This window comes from Thunnus albacares, chromosome 17 (genome assembly GCF_914725855.1).
Source record: "Thunnus albacares chromosome 17, fThuAlb1.1, whole genome shotgun sequence".
Taxonomy (NCBI): domain Eukaryota; kingdom Metazoa; phylum Chordata; class Actinopteri; order Scombriformes; family Scombridae; genus Thunnus; species Thunnus albacares.
In genome coordinates, this window is record NC_058122.1 from 14,452,155 (window position 1) to 14,479,460 (window position 27,306).

The 27,306-nt window shown below is 42.0% G+C and overlaps 2 protein-coding genes across 2 annotated transcripts in view; both read left to right on the top strand.

The window, feature by feature from the left end:
* The first annotated feature begins 179 nt into the window (after positions 1-179).
* On the top strand, positions 180-6,665 carry e4f1 (E4F transcription factor 1). The gene is made up of 14 exons (XM_044332321.1): positions 180-354; positions 612-733; positions 1,622-1,709; positions 1,794-1,975; positions 2,158-2,278; positions 2,379-2,531; positions 2,637-2,824; positions 2,978-3,214; positions 3,659-3,770; positions 3,923-4,140; positions 4,275-4,473; positions 4,580-4,752; positions 5,251-5,313; positions 5,480-6,665. The coding sequence occupies exons 1-14, from the start codon at positions 258-260 to the stop codon at positions 5,852-5,854; spliced, it is 2,328 nt and encodes a 775-aa protein (XP_044188256.1). The 5' UTR covers positions 180-257; the 3' UTR covers positions 5,855-6,665.
* Positions 6,666-7,109: 444 nt separating this feature from the next.
* Positions 7,110-27,306, top strand: part of grid2ipa (glutamate receptor, ionotropic, delta 2 (Grid2) interacting protein, a) — a 31,187-nt gene continuing 10,990 nt past the window's right edge. The window contains exons 1-11 of the mRNA XM_044330331.1: positions 7,110-8,340; positions 10,001-10,254; positions 10,341-10,673; positions 10,795-10,949; positions 20,082-20,357; positions 21,384-21,469; positions 22,771-22,840; positions 25,385-25,681; positions 26,015-26,166; positions 26,426-26,587; positions 27,098-27,204. Of these exons, the coding sequence (XP_044186266.1) occupies positions 8,259-8,340; positions 10,001-10,254; positions 10,341-10,673; positions 10,795-10,949; positions 20,082-20,357; positions 21,384-21,469; positions 22,771-22,840; positions 25,385-25,681; positions 26,015-26,166; positions 26,426-26,587; positions 27,098-27,204 (1,974 nt within the window). The 5' untranslated portion in view covers positions 7,110-8,258. The remainder of the gene's footprint in view (positions 8,341-10,000; positions 10,255-10,340; positions 10,674-10,794; positions 10,950-20,081; positions 20,358-21,383; positions 21,470-22,770; positions 22,841-25,384; positions 25,682-26,014; positions 26,167-26,425; positions 26,588-27,097; positions 27,205-27,306) is intronic.

Below are 27,306 nucleotides of genomic sequence, written 5' to 3' on the forward strand. Positions count from 1 at the left end.
AAATGTATTATTGTTGTTATTTTTGTTATTTCAGATCGATTTTTGCATATTTTAAAAACATATTTCCAATACAGTTAATGAGCTACTGCATAAAGTTGCAGGACAAAATAGCAGGCAAGGTAAAATCACGTGTGCATTTTTCCCCTTTATAATGACAAGACACACGCACGCGCCCTATTGTTGTTATGACTACGAGGTCGTAAATCCGCCATGTTTTCCCTCCCTGTAGTGGCGTTGCGACAGAGACGGAGAACGACATGAATGTAGAAAATAATCATACGGCAGAAACAGAGACGGAGGAAACGAAGAACGGCAACGAGACGATCACCATTCAGACCACTCTCGGAGACGAAGGTTGGTCCACTCACTGACCAAAACAAGCGTGAAATGTTCATCAGTTATTGCGTTTGGGCCTAGCTAACTTCCTCCATCGTGAAATGTTGCTAGCAGCTAGCTGCCATTAGCAACATTAGCTTGTTTGCGTCCTCAGTGCAGCCTTTAGAAAATGCAGGATTATGAAATGTTTACATAGGTGAAGCTAGTAGGTAGCTTGCAGCGCCAACACGTTCAAGTTATTTATATAGTGAAAGGTGTTGTCTCTGTGCTGTCAGATGAAGATGTGCACAAGTGTGGACGCTGTCAGTCTGAGTTTTCTACGCTGGAAGCTTTCATCCAGCACAAGCTGCATCACAGCTGCAGACGAGAGGCGAGCAGCCAGGATGTCCAAAAACAGGTAGGAGCTGTGATGTGCACTTCAAATGTGTGTACATTACCATTAGGCAAGGTCATTTTTAAAAAAACAAAAAAAAAAAAACAACAAGACACAACTAAATATCTATTTTATGAATGTCAGCATACAGGATTCTTGTAAAACAATTGATCATTTTGACACTCAAACCATTCAGTTAAGCTGGAAGCCAAGGATGTAATACTGGACTATGGAAAAAGAAAATAAAAACAAAACAAAGTTCAATGGTCTGTCCATTTTATTATATTTACTGGTAAAAATTCACATCCATCAATCCAAGTTCTCAGAATCTTGTTTGATGTTTGTTTGGATTGAATTTAGAAAGTACGTACTTTGAGTCTATCCAGTTTATAAACAAAAGGAAATGTGCACATACACTTCAAATGCTCCAAGAATCTTTTAAAGAAATCGTATTTTATTGCCTACCTTTTCTGTGAAGTTATTTTTCCATTTTATATTGTTATTGTTATTGTTATTATCATTTGTAACCTTTGTCCTGTTACCATGTTGACTGTATCAATAAATAGAGAGTGAAGTCATGTAATTTATTTATAATAGTATACAGACGTTAAGTAAATTTAACTACATTTTGCTGAAAATACTGCTCTTTAACTCTTCACTTATAAGTAAAAATTTTAATGCAAGACTTTTACAATATTTTTACTGTGTGGTATTAATAGATTTACTTAAGAAAAAGTTTTGAGTACTTCTTTTAACAACATTCCCAGTTAGAGAAATGGTGAAAATAAAGCAGAGTTTGCTTGCCCCCAAATCACTAAATCCGCCCCTGTGTATACATCCAGTAATTACTATAAACAGCAAGTTTACAAAAGTTGCAGAGCAAATGTAAGTTGGATATCTCTATTTTGTCAGGTTGCTGCAGCCAACGGAAGCTCTTCTACAGAGGTGAAAACAGTGGAAGGTGCATCATCAGATGAGCCTGTGAAGACCAACACTAACGGTGGGTCTACATTTCAGCTTGGTGAATTAAATCTCCAAACGACAAGGTAATTGAATTGTTGTTGTCACTTTGTTTTCCACACAGATGAAAGCAGTGGTCTGCTGGGTCGAGGCCGCAGGAAGAAAATCACTGCATTAAAAGTCACTGAGCAGTCAGATGGAACTGAAGGATCCATATCTGACAATGCTGACAATGACAAACTCATCTACAAAGTCAACCAAGAGGGACGCTATATTTGTCAGCTCTGTGAAAAGACATTTAAAACGGCGAGTCATACAGTTCATTTTATTACATGAATATATGAATATATGAGATGGGTAACATTAGATTTTCAAATTCTTTGAAATCCATTTTAACAGTGATAACATAACATATCAAGCAGGGTAGTTATTACACTTTATGTTGCCAATCTTGTCTCTCTAATGCTTTTTTTTTTGTCTCTGAACAGACCAACATCTTGAGAACTCACATGAAAACTCATAGCGACCAGAAGAATTTCACATGTGACCTGTGTGAGACCTCCTTTCGCACTAAAGGTTCCCTGATTCGTCACAACCGTCGTCACACTGGTACGGAAGCTAGACTTAGGGGCTGTTATTGTCTTGAATTCATTGTCCTCTAATAAAGCCGACCTAATGATAACTCTACTTTCTTCCCGTCGTCTTGCAGATGAGCGGCCGTATCGCTGCACCCTGTGTGGCCAGTCCTTTAGAGAGTCAGGTGCCCTCACCAGACACCTTAAGGCTCTCACACCCTGCACGGAAAAGATCCGCTTCGTTCAGTACAAGGAGATCCTGGTCAGCAAGGACGGAGTACAGAAAGGTGACGTTTTTTCTTGTTTTTTAGCACTGGATTCAAAGTAAATTTCGAATACTTAATGAAATGATAATCCACTGAGTTACTGACAGGTCTGTGTGAATTTTTCAGGGGTCGAAGCTGATCATGCTACCGTGGCTGGCCAGCAAGAGGTGGTGGTTGTGGAGCAGCAGCCAGAGCAGCAGGAGGTGGTGGAGGCTCAGACTGCTGTCGTCAGTGTGGTAGAGGCTGGTTCCCAAGAGGTCCTCCATCAGGTCCACTTTACTATGGAGGTGGATGGCACAACACAGGAACAACAGGTGAGTGGAGAAAAGATGCAAGTTACATTACACAGATATCTTACCTGAAAGTGCTTTTTGATACATGTTTGTTATATTACAAAAATGTGGCATGGTGGAGGTGTAACTCTTGCCCAAACTCTTCTGTTGACCTGTTGCTCGTCCTCTGGCCAGGTGGTGGTGGAACAGTCTCAGGCAGAAGCCCTGGCGGCAGCTGCAGCAGCGGGTGACAGTCTCATCTGCCAGGCCATCATCAATTCTGGCATTGCACTGGAGACAGAGGAAGCGGTGGTTGAGGAGACCTCACAGGCAACTGAGGAGATAAATAAAGTGGTCACCGAGTGTCCTGATGCTGATGAGAATATCACAGAGATCCAGGTTAAAGAAGAATTTGTGGAGATGGAGGCAGAGGTGAGGGTGAGGGGAACTGCATTGTGTTTGAAGACATGTTTTGCAGTCCGTTGAAAGTGTCAGTGTGGGTTCCTTAACAGTTTTTATTGTTAATATTCTGAAATGTTTCCCGTATCTGTTTGTCCTTTCAAAAATAGTAGAATGCATTATTGTAAATGTGCTAAACATGTAATCTGAGTCTTTTAGTTATTCTTCAAGCAAAAATGACTAATACTGACTGGTTGCTGCCTCTCAAATTTGATGGGTTTTTTCCCCCATCATATATGATAATATACTGAATATCTTTTGGATTTTTGACTGTTGGTCAGATAAAACAGGCAATTTGAAATTATATAACGGGCATTTTTCACTGCTTCCTGACATTTCATAGACCTTGACTAGGCAATGACTATTTGCACACATTACATTATTTTTCAAGCAGCCTGTACATTGTTTGTTTTGCAGGAAGCAGGTGATGGAGATGAACAGACATGCTCAAAATTGTACTCATGTCCACACTGTAATCGCTCTTTCAAGGGCCTGAACTATTTCCGATTTCATGTCAAGGGTCATTTTGGTAAGTATGAATACTCAAAGAATCACTGAACTCTTCCTTCTTGATCAACTATTGTTAAAAAGTGTGGACTAAGTGACAGAAAACGAATCATTAAGGAACTTTCTGGATTCTTTTGTTTAACAATTAATTATCTTTGTGTATTCTTTATGCAGGTTACAAGCCCTTTAAGTGCACTCTGTGCCAAAGAGAGTTTCTGAGTGGTTATCTGCTTAAGAAACACATGGAACTCCATGTCAGTGAGAGGAGGTACAAGTGTGGTGAGTGTGGCAAGCTGTACAAAACCATCGGGCATGTGCGCGAGCACATGAGGGCCCACTCGGATGAAAGACCTTACCACTGTATCAGATGCAACAAGGGGTACAAGACTAAGGTGATTTGGATGTAATTTACCAGTCCTAATTATAGATATAACTCTTTGTTGTATTGAACTCTTAACTTTTAACTAATTTGTCGTTTAGAGATTTCCAGGGCCATTTCTTTACAGTACCTCTTTGTCTTGTTCAGAATGCTTTGCAGGTGCATCAGCGGACCCATGGTGATGAGAAACCTTACGTGTGTCAGTTCTGCTTGAGAGGTTTCAGAGAGAAAGGTTCTCTGGTGCGACATATCCGCCATCACACAGGAGAAAAGCCTTTCAAGTGCACTAACTGTGGACGGGGTTTCGCTGAGCACGGGACCCTCAATCGACACAGGCGTGCAAAAGGTAAGGGAGATGGACAGACAACAAAACAAAATGTTAAGAAATACACGTATTTGCAGCAGTTATACAAACAGGCCTGATGATAGATGCTTGTTTTGATTTCCACAAGGAGGCTGCCACAAGGAAGAATCCAGCGAGCAGCAGGATGAACAGGTAACAGAGGAGCAGGCGTCAGTGGACAGCCTCGCTACAGCAGCCATCATCTCATCTCATGAGGATCCTCATGCTGTCCTGGTGGAGTTCTCCTCCGTGGTGGCAGATACACAGGAGTATATCATCAAGGTGAGAGTCACAGGGGAGCTGGGCAAAGAGAAAGTGTGTACATCACAGCTTCACAGTGCATATGAGGTTAAAACACTTGTGGGTTCCAACTCCTTTATCCACACCCCAATCAGTTACAGAAGAGCAATATTAAACAGATCAAAAATAACATCTACCTTATTTATATATTTTTAGAGCCAAGGAGGAACTAGTAGTTTATAGAATTACCACAATTCAGTTTAGCTTAACACAATTTAAATACAGACACAACATAATGTGCTTTTCTTTCTTATTTGAATACATATTTAAGCATTTTCAGGCTTGGATGAAAAGGTAACTAATTCTGAAAAAATGGGTTAATGTTGGATTTTGCTAAATTTAGTAGGGCAATGTCTTATTAGCGCTTTGATTCATGCGTATATTTATTATGTTGTTAATTAAATGTTCTGTATTAACGTTTGGTGTAACATGCTGCTAGCTATTGTTATTCATTTGATCTGCTTCTGTTGTTTCCTCCAGACTCAAACAGAGGAGCAAGTGCAGGAAGAGGAGGTTACACTTATTCAAGACAGCCAAAATGAGGTCAGTATACGCAACCATAAATGAGATCATCTGTATGATCGACAGTAGTTGCAGAATGTGAGAATCACACTGTTTTCTAAAATTCAGGTTAATGAACAAGTTTTACATTGTTACATGAAAGGCTTTGCATTGTCCTGTAACCCTGTTTCTAACCTCTCCCTCCCAGATGGGCAACCACATCATGAAAGTGGTGCAGAGAATTGTCAGCCAGTCACATGGCGCCGGCGGCACGGGCAGCCACCAGATCATTGTGCGCAACGTGGCGGTGAACGAGGAGGGCGCGTCCATCTCAGACTGCGGCGACACCATCACCATCGCTACACCCGAGAGCCTGACAGAGCAGGTGGCCATGACACTGGCCTCCGCCATCAGTGACGGCACGCTCCTGGCCACAGCTGGCACCGTGGAGACGGCAGACGGAACAGTTACTATGGTTACGACAGAGGAAGTGGTGCAGGAGGGAATACAGATGGTGCAGCAACAAGAGGAATACGTCATCACCTCCCCGGAGGAGGTGGAGATTCAGACTGTCATTGTGTGATTGTAGAGGATACGAACTATGGACTGTGATGACTTTGGCTCGACTGTACCTGCGTAGTGGATTACCGTCGAGTTCGTATGAGCTTCTTGTGGGGCTGATTGAATTACAAAACTAAGGCCAAAGTGTTTATAGAGTTTAAAGTTACAGAAATAGAAAAACTTCCAAGTCATTTTTGTATGAAATGTAAAGACTGAGTGTGCATGAGGACTAGTTTTGTTTATTGATTGACTGAAATGAAGCACTGCTTTCAGATTTCAAGGTAATGTTGTAGCTTTTAAGTGCATCCGGCTTAAAAGACTAGATTATTAGTTTCATTTTATAAGGTATTAATTTAGAAGGCCCTTTTGAAGACAGATGTGATTTCTTTTACGATGTACAAACTGAACATGTTTGTCTCTGCACTGTGTTTTAGGCTTTTTCCAACTAAACCGTTTGTCTTTGCCTTCATCTGTTAGCCTCTCTTCTTTTCTACTGACAAAAAGTGAAATCCCGTCTTTCTCGTACTACCTAAAATGGTATTATTTCATTGCAGTTTTCACTTGCGCTCTCTGAAGTCCAGGTCGGCAACGGTCATATCTTGAAAGTCTTCTCTTCTTTAAAGACAGATCCAGAATTGTGCGTGTGTGTGTGCCTGCCTGCCTGAGACTATTCAGGGACACTATAAATTCCCCCGATGGTACAGTGTTGCTGTTCTGAGCTGGTCAATCATATGCATCTCTAAGCATGACAGATTCACCAGTACACAGACATAAAAATGTGGCCAGTTTACTCAAGCAGAATTTGCATCAAATAAATGCTATTTTCGTATACAGTGGACTTTTATTCGTCTGTGTTTATACCTTGTTTTTCTGATCGAGAAGATTGTCCAATCTTTCAGAATGTCATGATAGAGTGTGCCTGACATTGCTATTATATTATCATACATTGTTTTTAGTTTGCGTGTGTTTGAAAAATATTTTTTGCTGGGTTGAGGCTGATCTTGACATTGAGAAGAAACAACCACATACCAAGTATTTCTCTGTACCATTCAATGTTCGTATCTTAAGTAAGAAAAAATCTTCCTTAGTCAAAAACTCAGCTAATCTGCTTCATCAGGACTGTGTGTGTGATTTGATCAGATTTAATCAAAGGTATTCACACAACTGTCATATTTAGTGTATTTACGTGTATGTGACAGCAGCTTTTTTTCCATCTGAACTCCTCTGACCAGTGAGAAGAGCGAACCAGAGACAAAAGAGTACAGACAGTTGAATTGATTAATTCAACACTGAAACAACTGCTTTTAGCCAGTTTTGCACCACTGAGGGAAAATATGTTCCCTCTCCCTGTCACACAATGAGTTGACTGTGGCCTGTTGGTATCTGGTTGTTTCAAATCTTACAAATTCATAATGTTGTTCCAGCAAAGTCCCCTCAACATCAGTGAAAAACACCAGAATATCAGCACATTTTTTTTCCTGTGTTGCCATAGATCATGTAGTATTGTTAGTCTTTTGTCTTTGTGTTTAGCTTATTTATTTCATTTCTTTTTCCAGAAGTGTGTGGCTATAGAGTGAATGTCATCCACCATCTCATCATGGGAATACCACCTGCTTTGAAAGCACACACACCTACCAGGTAAAACACTGCTGCATCCTCTGAGATGAGAGCCCAGGCCACAAGGGTTGTACTGATTGATGTGCTGAGAGACTTAGTTAAGCTGCTAAACCCAGTATTTGCAATCTTATGCCAAATTTACTATGGCTGATTGGCTTAGTTGAAACACGGCTGTATTGGGTTCGTGTAACCTTGAGCATATCTGCAGGCTACATCTCTATCTGGTGCTGAGGTTAACACAGACGCTATAATCAGAGAAGTGTCCCTGGCTGGTACACCACACAGTTTCTGGGTCATTCCTCAGCCCTCTGAGAGGGCCCCATGCACATGAGCAACAGAGGGAGACAGAGAGAGAGGTTGGGAGAGAGAGAGAGAGGGAAAGGTATTTATAGAAAAATGGGGCTTCGCAGTACCTTTTCTTGCAAAGAACCATTTCAGGACCAAGTGTCCCAGTTTTCTGATCATCGCTCAGCCATAGGGCTTGGACTGAGGCTGAGGCTGGATCGCCTCACCCAGGATGGAGAGCCTGACTTACAGACGCTCTCCCCTCTCCTCCGGCCTCCCTCTCCTCAGCTCCAGTCCGCTGGTTCTCTGATTGAGAACAGGGGGAGGCACTGGCCTACATAATCTACAGATGTGACCCTTTAGGTGTACTCGATTTGCCTAGCTGGGTAGAAGCTTTTGGAGGCAGTGAGCTCAGGTGAGGAGCAGCAAGAGGGTGTCCGTGGACACTCTTTGGCTGCAACAACCCCCAGGTTGGGGGTGTAGGGAGGCTGGCTGGAACGTGCCCCGCTGCAAGCCGGGCAAGGATGAGGCGTTTCCTGAGCAGAAAGGGCCGCTTCTCCCTGCGCCAGAGCAAGTCTGGGACCCGGAGTGCCTCCAAAGATTTCTGTAAGTCTAATTCTCTGAATCATAATTTTTACATGATGTTCCTGAACTGTCTCATCTGCTGGAGGTAAGATAAGGAGAACTAAAAGGAGCTAAAGCTGAGATTGTGTATCTGGGTCGCAGGCTGGAGAGAATAGGACAAAAAGAAGTGACAGTCATCTGAGCGCTGCTTGTGTTCTGCTGGGGAGAAAAGATGCTGATCCACAGCTCCATGTCAGTGATTTCCCAATCTATTTTAGATCAATAATCAGCTACAGATTGATGTTTCCTTTCAGTAGACTGACACCAAGTTCTGTGTCTCTTTGAGTCTTTGGATATGTTTTATTCACTCAGCCACATCTCGCCCTGAACATTAAGCCGTGTGCTCCAGAAAGATCCCTCGCAGATTTGTCTTTCTTTGCATTGAAGCAGATCTGACATTTCTTTGAAAAGTCTTGTGCTGACCTTTATTTTTTCACTTCTTGTGTGCAGTTTTTTGTTGCTTTTCTTACTTTCTAATTTAGTCTTTCCTCTTCTCTCTTACTTTGCCCTCTTTTTCCATCTTTCTATGCCTCTGATCAATTACAAAAAGTAAAACAGTGGTTTGTTTGTTGCTGGTGGTTTGATGGATGACTGTGAAGTTGTTCATGTACCTGCAGTTATAAAATGTTTCACAGAGTGTTGTGCTATGTAATATTTTCCAATGTTTTACCTTCCATTTTTATACCTCAGGGTTAAACTGTCATATGATAAGACTTGATTAAGATCATTGTCGATGAGAGTAGCAGGGCTGCTTTGACTTGAGGCAAACATGTTTTTCAAATTACTGACACGGAATTCCAACCTAAATACGAACTAGATTCAGCGTAGTTTTTAATACTGTCATATGCAAGTATCCTTGTAACACAAATGTGAAATGTACAAAGGACAGGAGGACAGGGCAAAGAGATTGGACAATAAAACTAAAATATACAATGCTAAGGGCAAGTGCAAGTACTCAAAGATGTTTATTTTCAGTTTATGATCCAGAATAAGAAAGGGGTTTGGGGTGAGAACATCACAGAGTGGATTTACCAATCCATATAATGTCCTACATATATCTTTGACATATCAAATTGGCTGTAAATGAGAGGACATGAAATCGAGTGAGCCTGTTGGGAGACTTTGTGCAGCAGAAGAATGAGGCCAGTGACCAGGGGAAGGCCAGCAGTTCAACGTGGGCTAGATACCAGCAGTCAGAAATAACCTCCTTCACTCTATTTCCTAAAACTGTCAATCAGCTTACAGAAAAAAAAACACATCTGTTAATGTAAAAATGCAATTTGACATGAGTTCTGTCTATATATATTTATGGCTTCATTAAATGGACCAGTGTCCCTGCCGCAACAACGAGGCAGTTCCATCACTAAGGTGCCCTATTTAAACCAACGGACAATTTGACCTCCATTTCACAGCTCACAACCTGCTCGTCTGTATGAGCAGCATGCACCAGATCATAAATGTTCCTACAGGCTGACATGACATACATATCCTACAAGCAGTAAAACTGAAGGTGCAGATTTCACATCCTTGTGGAGAACAGTGTGTAAACCAATAGACCAAACTCATGCCTTCCAAAAAAACATGCAGATTTGGTTTGAACCTCTCTACATTTTCCAAGATTCACCTTCTGTCCATCCTCCAGACCTCGGCCTGCCAGCCACCAATCAGAACTGGCCTGAGGCTTTTGGCTTCCGACTGGGGGGCACTGGGCCCAGCTACATCCTGTCCGTGGTGGAGGGCAGTAGCGCCTACCTGGCAGGTCTGCAGCCAGGGGACCAAGTGGTGGACATTGAGGGCCAGGACGTGACCAACCTCAGCACTCCGGCACTCATCGCCCTGGCTCAGACCCTCAAGACGGTGCCACCCAGCATTGGAGTGGTGTCACGGATCGAACAGGTCAGCGGACACCTAACGAACCTACAGTAGATACATAACATTAACAGCATAGAGTTGGCAATTAACACACTTTTCCCCTTCTTCAGCTTGACATCACTCCTGGCCCAGATGGCCGTTTTGGCTTCACCATAGTGGGAGACAGCCCTCTCATGGTGGAGGACTGCATGCCCAACGGTCCGGCTGGTCGCACTGGCCTCAAGGCTGGGGACTATGTCATGGAGGTCAACGGCATCCCGGTGAAGCATCACGAAACAGCAGCGGCCATGATCAAAGCAGCCCAGGGTCGCCCTCTGCGTCTGGGCGTGCTCAGTATGGCCCGGCGGCCCAAGCGGCTGAGCAGCAGCATGAGAGTGCTGTCACAGAGTGGTGATAGCGTGAGGGAGAGTCGCGCCCACAAGGCCATGGAGTTCAATAAGAAGGTGGGTGTATGTGTCGAATAGATGAAGATGTTTGTTCATCAAAGTAATGTTTAATGTACATATAATCTCTTAATTAATTTGGTTATATTAAGCCATGTCTGTGCATGCATTTATCCATCAGGTGGAGGAAGTGCTCGGAGAGGAGCCAGATGTGAAGGAACAGCTGTTTGAGGTGCTGAAGCAGTATGCTGCTGAGAGGGATGTGGAGAGTCTGGCTGAGGCCCTGCCTGACATCCTGATCACAGAGGAACATCAACAGCTAATTGACAGCGTCAGGTACCCAATTAGTTGCTAAGATACATATTCAGAGACAGATTTATAAGTTAAACACTCCCATGTCAATGTTGAGTGTGTGTCTTTGAGAGTCTTTTTGCACTCCCTACGTGCTGATGAAAGACGCCTTGACACATACAAGGGAATTTCTTAAAATGATCTTTCTGCACTGAAACAAACTTTTGCCATACACGGATAAAAATAAATGAGTTCTGTTACAGTGGCAGTATTACACTTGGTTGTAATATCTGTCGCTGCCAGTGATGTAATCAGGACAGTGCATTCATGTTTTAGCTAGTAGTGCTGTTTCCAGTCCAAACTCTCAAAGGTATATGTGCTTGTGAATTTAGAGTTGCATTAAAGTCCCTTCAGGCAGTGTTGGGGAGTAACTGAGATGTTTGTTTGTAAGGGAAGTTGCTGACTGATGACCAAACAGCTGAAACTGCTCCAATTATGTCTGCAGATTTGTTTTGGTTGTGGGATGTTACGTAAGTGGTGGAATCCTTCTGTAAATGACTAGATTTCACTAACACATAATAGTAAAACATTAACAAAACAGCTCAACTACACATTACAGCTTATCCAAACAAATAACATTTTTTGACTCACAGAAAAACTTCAACTGATTGGAGATATTTATATTTAACTAACTAAACTCACCAAAATCCTTGCAATTCTTGGTTTTGTTGCACACTTCCATATCTTTTCTCATAATCTCTGTTCCTGAGAATGCTTGTAAAGTTGCACCAGGGAGTGTTATAGTCTATAGTGTCAACTGTAGAGTTCACTGTATATCACAACCTTACACAACAATAGGAGTGCAGTGAGGGGACCACAAACTCCTTAATTACCCTATTAAATCAATATTTTAGTAAATCCACTTTTCGGCACTTTACTCTAAAAGGTGGGAGAGATGTACATCAAGAGCACATATGAATGACTTTGATGTGATGTCAAGCACTTACTGCTGCCCTTAAGGCGATCTGTCACTTTGTTCTGTTCATCCAATCAGAAGTACAGCACACAAGAGTATAGTAGAAATTCACTGCTGAATATTGCATTTCTTCCTCCTCAGCATTGATCGGAAAATCAAAACCAAAAACACAATACCGCTGCACACACTTGCATTTTTTTTCGTCACTTATCCCCTCTGTCTTTTCCTCTCAGTCTGACTTTCTCTCTGTTGGTTTCTTTCTTTCCCATTTCTCTCTGTCAGCTGTGATGCACTCTTTGATATACGCACCAATTTTTTTTTTTTTTTTTTTTTGGTGGATCACATCACTGGGTCCTCTTTATTCCCTCCTCTTCATACAGCTCGTAGCTGCTACAGCCAGTTTACTGCTGGTGGTTGAAATATGCACACATGCGAAAACAAAGAAACATGCACACAGCACTTACTCTCTCACACATACACAGGGTCCTTGCTTTGAAGCTCTATGCTGGGAGAAATTATGAGCTGCTGCCTCAGGTGAGTACTGAAAAAACAATTTGTCATTGCACATTTGCAGACATTTGTAGGATGTGACTGGTCATCAAGTTTGGTGTCAAAGCGTTCACTGGTGTCTGTCTTACATAGATGAAGTAAGATACAGTACAGCTGAAGCTTTTTATAGTAACAGTCTTGTTATAATTAATTAGCATTTTTCCATTGACTCATTTTTGGTGAGTAATACTTTCTCTCTCCAGCTAAAAAACAAAGCTGTTGTCCAGCCATCTCAATTTCCTCTGACACAGCTGTCTATAACACAGCTTTGATTGCACATTTCCTTTCTTAAAAAGCTGCCTGTAAAAATGCTTTGTAATGTTTGTTTTGCACAGGAGTCCCTTTAATTATGCATTAACTGTATCCATAGAGGACTGAGAACTGTTTTCCTCACCTTTAGGCGTTAAGAAAGTTCAGTAACTCCCCAAATAAGAGTCTGAATCTGTCTTTAGATAAAATCTAACTTCAGTTAGCTGTCGTTACCCATAATTCCATCCGGGTTTGTTTTGTTCAGGTGCACTGTGACCTCAAGAGACTTTGATATGCAAAGTTGTCCCTCTTCTCTCTGCTGTGTCATTGTGTTTTTGTCATTATCAGCGCTGTTTTGTGCACCATCTTCCTTTATGCCAATTAGGCTGTGCAAATCTTACAACATATTGTTGGGTTTTCATTCTGAAGAAAGGGCTAAAAATATTATGTATATTCCACATTTGGAATAGTTTTTGATGTTTTCAGCAGTATCCGGTGATCATGTTTTTGTAGTAGGAGCCTGAGGGTGTATTGCTTCCAGATTGTTCATGAGCTATGCCTCAGGGTGGTATGGTGTAAATGGCTGCTGGTGAAAATATGTAATGTGGAAGTAGTCTCTTAGGGAAATTTGTTGCTGATGATATTTTGTGACAATCATGGTTTATAGGTGGCTCTTGAGATTTTTAGCCATGCTAGCAGGGTGGCTTTAGTAGGGATGGCAATATTGGTCTGTCAGTTGGTTGATTAGTCCACCAATTTGATCCACATTAAAAGATCTCAACAATTATTGGATGAATTGCCAAGAAATTCTGTGTTTCCCAGATGATGAATCTAAACAACTTTGGTGATCACCTGTCTTTTCCTCTCCTGCTAGCATTAACAGTACAGCCTCAAGGAGCTGCTAGCAAGGCTGTAGACTCTTTTGTTTTGTTGAAGTTAAAGGTCCAGTGTGTAGAATTTGGTGGCATATTTTTTCTTTTCGCGTTTTTTTGCAAGTTTGGCGGAGGGAAGGGGGTGAGGGGGAGGGATATTCAGTTAGTTGCAATCAACAACCTCACCACTAGATGCTACTAAATCCTACACACTGGTCCTTTAAGATACAGAGTGAGACATATTCTGAATATGTCGATATTGATTGTCTATTTTCTCTATTTAGTTTGGTTGCTCTAAAGCTCCTAATCACAGTGATTTGAACAGTTGTGCGTTGAACCACACAGCAGGAATACCAGCCACTGACTAAGATTAACAAACCAGACCACAAAATATGATATGAGAGATCTTATCTGATGTGCTTGGTCATGATCTGGGTGCCACTCTCATCAGTTGAGGTGTGGAGAATCAATGTGTCTGCCGCTGACACTGGATCTACCTCTTTTATTCACTTGCTGTCTCCTCCCACAGTTTCTGCCTGCCAATCTGTCAGTCTCTCCCTCCACCTCAACCACTGTCACTTCCTCTGCCAGTCACTCACGCGCACACAAACACATGCACACTCATACTCTCCACCAACCCTACCACAGTGCGATAATTAGAGGTCTTGTGTCAGAGGATGTGAGGTGTGCTTAACAGTGTGCGAAGTTATTTCTTCTGGGTGCCGTGTAAAACTTGACCAGCTGGGCCATGCTCGGCTCAGTCTGCCTCTGTCCCCTCTCCGATTTGCCTCTCCTTCCCACAGGATGTGTTCTATTTTTAAGCAGCCTACTTCTTTTAATAAATTCTCTCTTAGGTTTCTGACGCACTCGCCAGTGTCGATTCTTAAATGACTCTAAAACCCAGGGGTTAGGGAGTGCTTGAAACACTTGAAAGTTATGCAAAAGATTGTATATCTGGAGTGTCATTAGAGAAAAGCTTGAAACACCTATTAGCTCTTTTGTTCATTTAGTTTTGTAGAGTTATGGTAATTAAATGTAATTATTGTGAACTGTCAGCCTTTGTCTGATAATGTATCTGTACATAGACTTCAAAGCTGCAAATTAATTAGACTGATGTGTTCTCAACCCAAGATTAAGGATGTAGCGCAATTTCTTTTCATTTCTTTAGTGTGTGAATACCAGAGTGTTTCTGTCTTTGAGAAACGAGTGATTGATTGTCAAGTTGTTGAAACACGAGCACATGTCGCACAGATATGACTGTCAAAGTGTCTGTATATTCACTTATACACATTATTGCACACAGTCATTGTACTGACCTGCCTATGAAATTCCACCGGGACTCTCCTCTCTTCTCCACTTCTCTCCTCTCTCCCTCCTCACTTACTCCTCTGTTCATCGCATTCTTTCCTTCCTCCTCCACTGAGGGAAGAGAAGATTTGTCACTCACTACCTCTTGCTGCCAAATGATGAACGACTCGACAAGGATTATCCTTTAACCATGACCGACAAGACTACCTTGTGGTGACCTTGACCCTGACTTCTTTGGCAACCTGAGGAAGATAGGGATACAAGATGGGGACAAGAGAAGAGTGTGGCCCCAAAGATGAAGTTGGAGAACAGCTAATGATGTTGCCTGAGGATGTTTTGGAGGTGTGGAGGGATGTAAACCACAGCCACTCTTCTAGTTTGCTCCCTCCCTCTCTTTCATTCTCCCTCTTTCTTCATCTGGCTGCTTCCCGAGCCTGCAGCAAGCGCTTTTGAGATCCAGGACACCTTCCTACTTCTCATCTTTCTCTTCTTTCCCCTTTGTCCGGGAGAGTTGCTTGTTCACACTAGATGGAGACTCACCGAGATAGAGAGGAGGTATTTGAATTGCTTAACTGAGCTCAGGCACTTCCTCAAAGCCCCCGAAGAGCCATGGGAAGGGATAGGAGCCTTTCCAGACACTTTCGGTATGGCACTTTTCCTTTGATCTCAGCAGTGTTCGCTGTGCTTTGTGTTATTTGTGCTGACTTGCATGTGAAGTTGCTGAAGTATTGTTGTGCAACTTTTTTCTGTGTGTTAGTTATTGAGGTGTGTATTGATGATTATTTTACACTTTCTGTCAGCATACTGTATGAAAATATGAAAATGTGTTCTGTCCCTAAATTTGACTCCAGCATCTGAAACATGATGAGCAAACTTCTTGATTATAGCAAAACTCAGAGTTTGACATTTCGAACAGCTGCTAATGAGTTTTTCTTCATTTTGTTTTCTGTCTTCTCTCTGACTGATGTGTCTCAAGCTATTTTTTTGTGTTTGCAAATTCATACTTGGCCCAGCTGTCAAACTGGCTGATCAGAAGTGGGTCTGATAATAATGGTTCTTGCAATGAGTTTCCCAGCTGATTGCAGTTGTCATTCATCCCTCTGTGCGCTGTGTCCTTGATCCACCCCTCCTCCAGACCTAATTATAGACTCCTCTCGCCCTCCTTCTAATTGAGGGCATCCCAAGGCCTACATCCAACTTCAATGGAGGGAACTATGAAGTTCCAGCTCACTTGTTTTGGCCAGGTTACAAAATTTGACAAGTGAAATTTTCTTTGATTGAGATCAGAATAGGGCAGTGGTGTGAAGATGGTAGAGAGCAGTGGAAAAGATGGAAAATCAATAGTTGATTGAACGAAATAGAGCAAGAGACTGTTAAAAAAACACAACGAATGGCCTTGTTCTGTTTAGTTTTCCCTATCTGTCGATTGTCTGAGTGACCATGGTGATGTATGAGTGTTGTTTGGGAAAGTTCTGTGGCCTACATAGCCTGTAAGCACAGACTACCGCACTACATTCCCAATAGTTATATGACCCTGGCCTAGAAAGAGCTCTAGTTCTCCACTTTCTTGTCTCTGGTTATGTCATTTTTCAATGCATAAGTCTTTCTATCTATGTCTGCAACTTTCTCTGCCATTTTTCATATTATTTATCCACTTTCAGCTGTTTGCCTGCTTGTCAGTCTGTCTTTTACCAACTTCTGTCCCTTTTATTTCTCTGTTGCTCACTCTGGTTTCTGTGGTGTAGGTTTACTGACTGTGGATCTTTTTTTTCCTCTTATTTTATGTTGTCATGATATTTCTCTTGCTAGAATCACTTCAGTTTACCTCTTGCTATACAAAACTGACCCTCAAGATAGCAGTGCAGAGCAGCCTGTTGTCGCACACAAGTACATCAGAACCCTCGGGGGGAGCGTTGACTTCTTGCTGCATGAATACACTATGCACTTAATCACTGTCACCTACATACACTACTTCCCTTGGTTTTTAATTCACCATAGTACCTGGGTTGTATTGATTTGTTCTCCAAACACAAATGTAGGTCTACAGCTAACAACTATCTCCATTATTGATTTATCTTCTGATTATTTTCTTGATTAATTTTTTGGTCTATAAAATATCAGAAAATACTGAAAAATGCCAATTATAACTGCAATAACGAAGTCCAAGTTTTCGTCTTTAAATCGCTTGTTTTGTCTGATTAGTTGAAAAATGATTTACGTGATTTATCTATTATCAGCATAGTTGCTTGTTAATTTTATGTCGATTGACTAGTCAATGAATTGATCAATTGTTTCAGCTTTACACAGATGCACATGCACCTATTCCCTTAAACACACATGGATTTACATTGATTGGATTGAACTCAAGTCTAGTTAAAGCAATCTCTGCAGCTCTAGCAAAGGAGGAACTCCCATACTTCTACTACTACTATACTATTGTATAGTTTTAAGAGATAATGAATTAAGATTAGCCATCATTTTTCACTCTGGCACCAAATTCATAACCTTTGTTGCTTCATTTAGCAGTTAAAATAAAAGGCACATGTACTTGTGTATGTCCACAATATACTGAGAGAGATATATATGGTTGTATATTATGATAATGAAGTGTTTCTGTTTGATGGGTCTGAGTTTAACATAGATGTGAAATAAAAGAGGACCGACGATTGATCCCTGTGGAACGCCATATGATGAGTTAAATGTTTTTGACAAATGCACTGTAGTTGTTGAAACAATGTAACATACTACGAGAGAAACGCAGTCTGAGGCAGTAAGATGATTACAGGGTTGACCATAAAGAACTTATTCTATTATCTGTCTAAGAAAGCGGGGATTGGAAAAAGGTCTACAGTTACGATAACAGTACTTCTATCTTTATGCGTTCACATTTTGCTTCATTAAATGTGGCTTAGTTAGAACCTTTTTAATGCTGAAATTGATTTAACATTATTTTAGACACAGCCTGTTGTTGTTGTTGGCTTATGACACAGGCAGTGCTTACACAGATGGGTTAGCACACACACGTACAGTGGATCAGCAATCAGCTCAGGGATCCCGTTATGTGATTGTGGGTTGTGGTACGATTCCACAGGGTAGCCGACCAGGTTTTTTTTTTCGTAAAAGCCTGATTTGTTTTGAATGACATGGTAACTGTTTTGACTCCATTATATTTATGTATGATGAACATATAAAGCACACTAGGTGTTAACATGTTAGCTGTGTGTTAATGTGCAATATTTATCTAGAGTCTATGACTTGATGTATAGAAGAAAAGGGTTAGGGTTAGGGTACAGAGGAGCTCAACATTTCTTGTTGACTTTTAATTATAAGACTATGTCAAATAGATTGGGTTGTGATATGGTCTCAGTTTTTATTGGCTCAGTGTAAGGGAGTGTCTGGGATAGCTTATGCTTTCTTTTAGTGTCTGTGTGCTTGCAAATGCCTGTGAACTTTAGTGAGTCATAATCTTGTCTGGGAAAGAAATCTCCAGTGCAGATAAATTTCTAAGCTTCCTTCAACTTTGGATTTTTAAAATATGGTGTGGAGGCAGCTCAACATTTGCATGTCGCTCTTAATTCAAATCCAAAACTCACTGTACGTTTTTATGAAACTACTGAATGGAATATTGAATATACCGAATACGGAATATCTAATCCTTGCCTCCCTAACAGTGCTCTCAAATGTACCAGCAAAGGGACTGGGACAGCTTTGAAAACCAAACTGCACCGCTGAGCCTTCTCAAGCATTCTCAACAGTGGCGTTTGATTAAGGAGTTGTGCTGTATATCTGTATGCTCATCGGAACTGGTGCACTCTGAAAAACCCAAAGCACTCTTCTCTCCTCTGCACAGTGAAACCACCTAGGAGATTCATAATGAAGACAGGATTCAAAAAGAGAGAGGGAGGTTTGTGTTGAGGATTGAAGCAGAATCATTTTGTAGGAGGGATGCGGTGGTAGATATGCAAAAGAGAAAAGAGACAAATTAGGTGTGTGAGATGGATTTGCTTCTGTATGTATGTGCATGTCTTTAAAGAACCACAGATAAAAGAGAGAGAAACGAGGAGAAAGCGTCCTAGATTTAAAGGAAAAATACTTTATTGGCAGTGTTTCTTGCATTTCTGGGTCATTTCTGTTGTTTTGTTGCCTGTTTTTCTTGTTCTTACAGATAATTGGTGAAATATAAACCATATGCAGCAGACAGCACAGCTACAAGGGAGAAGACATATTCAGCAGTCTAAAACATCTGTGGTTTTTGTCAGGTTTCAGTGTTTGTCCTGGGAAACAAAGAGAAGAGGCTTTTTTCTTTTCTATCTGGTGCTGATTATGAACAGTCTTAAAGGGAGAATTCTGTTATTTACACCAACAAACATTATTAACTAACACTACTTGTTTCAATCTTCATTTTATTGACTATATTTTCATCTACATGTACAGTATTCCACCATCACTGGAATGCACTAAATATCACAAACTGATATCTTAGAGTGTCTAAGGGCGTGTTTTTTCCTTTAAGAAGAAAAAGGCAATAGAAGTTGATTATGGGAGGGGGAAATAACACTAGTGGGGGGAGTGGAGCGTTTTCTCCCAGAGGTGGCTTTGGTGGTTCTTCCTTTTCGCATATTAGCTGTGAGCTGTCACTGATACTGAGCACTCGTACCTGCAGCTGTCAATGTGACAGCAGCACACAAAAAAGACAAAAGCTTTACTCGTGTACTTCTCTCTCTCTCTTGCTCACACACATGCATACACTCTGAAAAATACACACACACATACTAATGTTGGACCAATCCCTTCTACCTGCCTCTCCCCTCCCATGAGACGATATGGACTGAACTATTTTTGAACCAATTAAGTGGATTCTGCTGCTGGAACAATACATATTCAGAAGAAGAATCCCTCTACATTTTTTTTTTTTTGGATACTCTGGACAATGGATGCTTTGAGAGATCAGGATAAAACATTTTGGATTTGGGGGGGGATTTTGGCTGAGATGCTTCACATCTTGTTCTGATTTGAGACTTTGTGTTAAGCTTTAGAACATTCACAGCAAAGCATGTCTGTATTTGTGATGTTGCTCTTTGTGCAAAAGTAGAAATGGTCTTTTCATTGACAGCACACAAGAGAAGCTGAACTGGATGCCTACTTTGCCTCTCCACCTCTGCTTTCATCCAGAGCTTTTCTAGTTAAAGCTGAATTTGTCTCCGATTCCATAATGTTTGCCAGGATCTTCATCCCCAAGAAGCACCGGGAGCGCTTTGACGAGGTGGTTTCCCAGAGCCTGATGAGCCGCATCAAGGGGCGTAGCTTTAGTGACCCTAGCCGTAATCGCCTTCGCCGCAGCCGGAGTGAGGATCACCCAGAACGACTTCTGGTCTCCACCCGCGCCAGCTCAGTTCCACGCACACACGCGGAAGAAGGCGTGGCCCCACCAACCCGCGGCATGCGCAAGACCACCTCACTGATCGCTGGCCACTCCAGTGGCTCCACAACCAACTGCAGGTCTGTATGAAGTGTCAATGATCCAGCCTTTAACCAGTGATAAATGGTATCACAGATTTTGATTGGGCAATATTTTCTCTGCTCATCCTGTCTTCTCATTTCCTGTGTTATTTTGCCTTTCATCAGCAGGAATGACAGATTTTCTTATTTCGCATTTCATGTCATTTTTAGATTTCAAAGAAAAGCATTTTTCCATTTTTCCTTAAATAACATCCCCCCCGCACCCATGTCTGATCACATTTAAAAAAAACACTTCAGCAGAAACATGATAACTGCTGTGACAGGTCCTCCTGTGTAAGCAATGCATGGAATTTAGGTGAATTAAGATGTATAGGAGTTTATGTGGAAAATAGACCTGTCAGTGGTGAAGCCAGTGGGAACATCAACCTGTTTAGACTGTCATGCCTGTCCTCCTGCTCGTCTCCCCTGTGTTGTTTCCTGTCATGTCTTTATGAACTGATGGCAGTTTGTTCTCTTTTTAAATATTTAAAACAAGAAATGCCATGATTGTAAAACTTGAAATTTTAGGAAGAAAGTGCCCCAAAAAACTGCTTATGTCCTCTATGGCTGTGTCTTATGAGGATGTTATGCAGCTCCCTGGGGATATACTGTCCATATTTAAGTGGGGCTGTTCAAGCAGGATGTGAATTCAAAGTAGTCTGCTGAATATGGAAATCTGTAGAAGGACCACAGTTTGACTCAAGTTGCTTCTGGATGGGCAGAAGGGCTTTTCAGTTTAATTGCAGGGGACTTTTTGAATACATTTCAGCCACAAAACTGTGCAATGAACTACACAAAGTAAACTTTGTGTGGACAGTGACCTGTTTATTAAATCTAATAGGGTGTCTATGGTAATCCATGCATTATAAACATAATCTCAATCATTAAATGTAAATTAAGCGATCACTTGAAATACATTTATAATACATAAAATACATATTTTTGAACACCTGCTTTTCATAAAACTACTTTTACTTCAGACGGCCTCAAACCAGCCATTAATAAATGCTCAATCCCTCTCTTTAGGACAGTGAGAGTGTGCAAGGGCAACATGAGCTTTGGCTTCACTCTTAGAGGCCATGCTCCAGTGTGGATTGACTCTGTCATCCCAGGTGAGTTTAAAATGAGTGCACACTTGTGTTTTATATATATATATATATATATATATATATATATATATATATGTATATGTGTGTGTGTGTGTGTATATGTACTGATCAGCCAAAACATTAAAACCACTGACAGGTGAAGTGAATAATGATTATCTCGTTAAAATGGCACCGGTGAAGGGGTGGGATCTATTAGGCAGCAAGTGAACAGCCAGTTCTTGAAGTTGATGTGTTGGAGGCAGGAAAAATGGGCAAGTGTAAGGATCTGAGCGACTTTGACAAGGGCCAAATTGTGATGGCTAGATGTCTGGGTCAGAGCATCTCCAAAATGTCAGGTCTTTTCAGGTCTTCCTGGTATGCAGTGGTCAGTACCTACCCAGTACCTAGCCCATCTGGTCCAATCCCTCAGAGGAGCTACTGTGGCACAAATTGCTGAAAAAATTGGGCATGATAGACAGGTGTCAGAACATACAGTGCATTGCAGCTTGATGCGTATGGGGCTGCGTAGCCGCAGACCAGTCAGAGTGCCCATGCTGACCACTGTCCACCACGGAAAGTGCCTACAATGAGCATGTGAGCCTCAGGACTGGACCATGGAGCAATAGAAGAAGGTGGCCTGGTCTGATGAATCACATTTTCTTTTACATCATGTGAACATCCAGGTGTTTGAATTGTTTACCTGGGGAAGAGATGGCACCAGGATGCACTATGGGAAGAGGGCAAGCCAGTGGAGGCAGTGTTATGCTCTGAGCAATATTCTTCTGGGAAACCTTGGGTCCTGGCATTCATGTTGATGTTATTTTGACCACCATGTACCACCTACCTAAACATTGCTGCAGACCAACGACCCCTTCATGGCAATGCTATTCCCTGATGGCAGTGGCCTCCTTCAGCAGGATAATGCAGCCTGTTACACTGCAATTATTGTTCAGGAATGGTTTGAGGGACATGAAAAAGAGTTCAAGTGTTGCCTTGGTCTCCAAGTTCCCCAGAACTCAATCCGATCAAGCATCTGTGGGATGTGTTGGAAAAACAAGTCAGATCCATGGAGGCCCCACCTCGCAACTTACAGGACTTAAAGGATCTGCTGCTAACGTTTTGGAGACAGATACCAGAGGACACCTTCAGAGGTCTTTTGGAGTCCATGCATCAACAGGTCACACCTGTTTTGGTGGCACAAGGGGAACCTACACAATATTAGGTTTTAATGTTATGGCTGATCAAACTCCACCGCTGTGCTGTTCCTTTAATAAGGAAATGGTCAAATTAGACACCTTTTTTCTCTGATTCTCTTTGTTCTACAGGAAGCCCAGCAGACAAGGCAGGTCTAAAACCAGGAGACCGCATCCTGTTTCTTAATGGACTGGACATGAGGTTGAATTAACTTTACAAAGTCTGTGTATATTTGTACTTAAGCTTTGCCATGTTGTTTCAAAGCAAATGGAATTAGTAAGAAACGGTTAAAAATGCAAGTAAACATAAATATGGTAATGCTGATGATGTTTCATTGTTTGTTGAGCTCACACACCTGGTTGGGAAAATCTTATTTCAGATTGTTTGATTTGATTGATTGATAGAAAAACAACTTTCTTGAAAATAGCTCAAGTTTAAAGAAAAACATTGATATGGATGTTCTCCAAAGAATTAATAAAAGTGTTGTTTACACTGTAGTAAATGTAATGACTACTGCAGAAATTGTTTTCTTTTTTATGCAGTAAAGTGAAATGACTAATTAATACATCAGAATCATCTTTATTGGCCAAGTATGTTTACAAATAAAAGGAATTTGACTCCGGTTTAGTGGCTCTCGGTGTACTTACACAGAATAACAACACAAAAATCTTTAGAAATATATACAAGGAATGACTATATACAGGTGACGCTGTTACTGTAAATGGTAAACAGGATACAAATAGTGCAAAGACGTAAAGAGTGCAAAAGAAAGAGTGAAAAAAAAGACGTTACTTTATAAACATACTGTATAGTAGGTGGTTATGTACAGCCTGTTAAGATATACAGTAGTAAGTGAAATGTATTGCACATTTTGTATTTTAGACTAAAATCAATATATATATAATTTGTAGGTACAGTGGGTATTATAGTGTTCCAGGATTATTGCACAGTGCCACAGTGAATTAAAGGGAAATTCCAACATATTCCAGTATTGAGCAAGAGCACTAGTTCATGTGTTTACTTTCTTTGACTTATAATAACAGCCTGAACCTGTCAGTGGCAAAAACAAGCACTTTTAGTAGACGTACTTTGACAGGTGCAATTGCCCCCAAGGATTATATTTTGCAGCCCGTGTCCTAGCTGAAGCTCGCTCAATACTGGAACAATTCCAAAGATGTTTGTTCCCATTAGTAACTTATACTCAAAAAGATGGGAAAATAGGGTCCAGGTTGAAAAATATGGAATTTCTCTTAAACTGTTTATAAGCGTGATGGTGAGGGGGAAGAAATTTTTCCTGTGTCCGGTGGTTTTGGTGGAACAGGTTATGTGTAGGGTATGAGTGGTCTGCAGTGATTTTCCCTGCCTGTTTCCTGACACTAGAGGTGTACAGATCCTGGATGGTGGGCAGGTCAGCACTGATAAGCTTTTCTGCAGACCTGTCCATTGTAGTCAGTGATGGAAGTGTAGAGAACAGATTCGATGACTGCAGTGTAGAACTGGATCAGCAGATCCTGAGGCAGGTTGTATTTCCTGAGCTGGTGCAAGAAGTACATCCTCTGCTGGGCCTTTTTGATGACCTTGTCGATGTTGGACTCCCACTTCAGGTCCTGGGAGATCGTAGATCCCAGAAACCTTAAGGATTCCACAGCCAACACAGTGTGGTTGAGTATGGTGAGGGAGGGCAGTGATGGGGGACCCCTCCTGAAGTCCACTGTCATCTCCAATTTTGAACGTGTTCACCTCCAGGCTGTTTTGACCACACCACAGGGTCAACTGTTCGACATCCCATCTGTATGCAGATTCCTCTCCAACTCAGATTTGGCTGTGGACTGTTGTGTCATCTGCAAAGTTGAACAGATGGGTCTCCTGAGGCGCAGTCGTTGGTGTAGAGGGGGAAGAGCAGTGGGGAGAGCACACATCCCCTAGGGGCACCAATGCTGACTGTTTGGGTGCTATATGTGATTTTTCACAACCTCACCTGCTGCTCCCTGTCTGTCAGGAAGTTTGTAATCCACTGACAGGTGGAGGCAGGCACAGAGAGCTGTGTGAGTTTGGTGAGGATGACTTCTGGAATGATGGTGTTAAATGTCAAACTGAAGTCCACAAACAGGATCCTTGCATGCCTCCCTGGGGAGTCGAGGTGATGCAGGATGTAGTGCAGTCCCATGATGATTGCATCATCCACTGACCTGTTTGCCTGGTAGGCAAACTACAGGTGGTCCAGCAGGGGGCCTGTGATGTCCTTCAGGTGGGTCAACACCAGTCTCTTGAAGGACTTCATGACCACAGATGTCAGGGTGACAGGCCTGTAGTCATTCAGTCCAGTGATGGAGGATTTCTTGGGGAACGGGACAATAGTGGAGTGTTTGACGCAGGAGGGGACTTTACACAGCTCCAGTGATCTGTTGAAAATCTGTGTGAAGAGGGCCAGCTGGTCAACGCAGACTTTCAGACAGATGCTTTCCTGAAAGAAGATGAACCAGACAGTGATCAGAGAGTGTTAAAGCTGCACGGGGAACAGAGCCATATGCATCCTTTAATATTGTGTAGCAGTGGTCTAGTGTGTTTTTATCCCTGGTGGGACACTTAATATGCTTATATATTATGCTTAATACATATTAGAAATGTATTTAAGGGATGCAGTTGTTTTTTCTACAAAATAACCAGCTCTGGTAGATGCAGTAAAAAGGCTATCATGCAGTGTGTTGGCATATGTCTTCATGCATACCATGTGTCTGCCTGTAGGACCTCCTCCCACGAGAAGGTGGTATCCATGCTCCAAGGCAGTGGTGCCATGCCCACCCTGGTAGTGGAGGACGGCCCGCCTACTTTCAGCCTATCAGAGCAGGACCTCACAGGGGGTGGCGTTCCCACAGAACGTGCCCGCTCTCCTATGCTCAGCTCCCTGCAGTGGGTGGCAGAGATTCTGCCTCCCAGTATCAGGGTGCAGGGCCGTACCTTTGGACAGCAGCTGGAGCACCTGCTGACTATCCAAGAGAGATATACCATCTGCAAGGCTCTGGAGAACTTCTTCCAGCACAGGTGAGCAGGAGGCACAGAAGAAGAGATGAATGGACAAAATCTATTGAAAAGAATTAATGAACATATTGTGTTATGTGATAACTCATTAAATTTGACTCTTTCTGTAGATAATTCAGTTAAGTGTCACAAATAACCACATGGATCAGTTGAGCACGGGGATAACAAAACTGTGTCCTATGGTAATTTTAAATGTATATATATATTATATTTGGTCACCTACAAAGTTGGCAATACCCCAGAGCTCAACTTTCCCTGTTAGCCACTAATTCCCATGACTTCTGATTAGACAACCAGGCGATCTCTGTCACCTTGCCTGTGTTTCCATGGCAACAGGAATGTTGACACTCTGATCGTGGATGTGTTCCCGGTGCTGGATACCCCAGCCAAACAGGTGATCTGGCAATTTGTCTACCAGCTGCTGACGTATGAAGAGCAGGAGCACTGCCAGAGCAAGATCTCGCGCTTCCTTGGATACAAAGCACCAGGTGAGTGCACACATTTGTCCTTTTAAATTCTTTGGGCATATGTGGCTTTTGGAGTTTATACGTGTATCAATGAAAAGGAGTTTGTGTGTGAGATTGGGAAAAGTATCACATGAATAAAAGTAACTGTCATGAGAATGTATCGTCATGGGGATCTTGAATGAATTCCCCTGTCCAGTAAAGTGCAATCAACTCCGGTGCTGCAGCCCTTCATACACCTCTGCCTCTTCCTGTGCGTTGCCACTATGTGTGTTTGTTCCAGTTCCACCACCACCACCACCTCCTCCCCCTCCTCCAGAGCCTGAGGTTGTCCCTGAGCCCCATCGCCGTAGCAGCTCCATGAGGGTGACAGGGACCACGTACAGGAGCAGTGTGAGGGGACGTAGCTCTGATGACCTGGTCATCGGCACACACTTGGGCATGGGTACAGAACCTGACTTCATTATTTTTTATCATCCTTTCTGTTTTTATCCGTAGCAGTAGTGACATTAATATTCTCATCACCATCATCAGTATTGTTATCTTCAGCATAATCCTCATTGTGGTCATAAACACAGTTAGATTATTTTTGTTTGCTCTTTTGTTTCCAGCTTTTGACTTCTTTTTACATGACCAGTGTGGCTGACATAAATTCATACTGTATATTTCACCGTATTTTATTTATTTAATAATAGTTTATTATAATCCAATACAACCAAAAGGCTTAGCACCACCCTGGACTAAATCTGGTACAACTGGATTTCAGACTAATGCCAGATTCTGACGTCACTGGTTCAAAGATAGCCTTCGTTAACCACCCTAGCCTCAGCACAAATCATCCCACAGCCTAAAACCAAATCTGACAACCATATATAAGCCAGAGCTGGCTCCCATTTAGTCCTCTGGAGTGCAATTGTGTTGTATTTAAGTTATTCTAATGCGTGGATTATCATAGGCGTCCGTGCAGAGCCAGTACTGGAGACAGGGATGAGGTTGGCTCCAGGGGAAAGACAGTCAGGAGATGGTACCTCACTTCCTGAGACTCCCAACAACCTCACCAATGTATGTACCGGCCCATCTTCATAGGAAAAAATCAATATCACAGTAGAATTCACCAATAATTGCAGCAGTTATTATGAAATTAGGGCAAGAAGTCTTACTTTG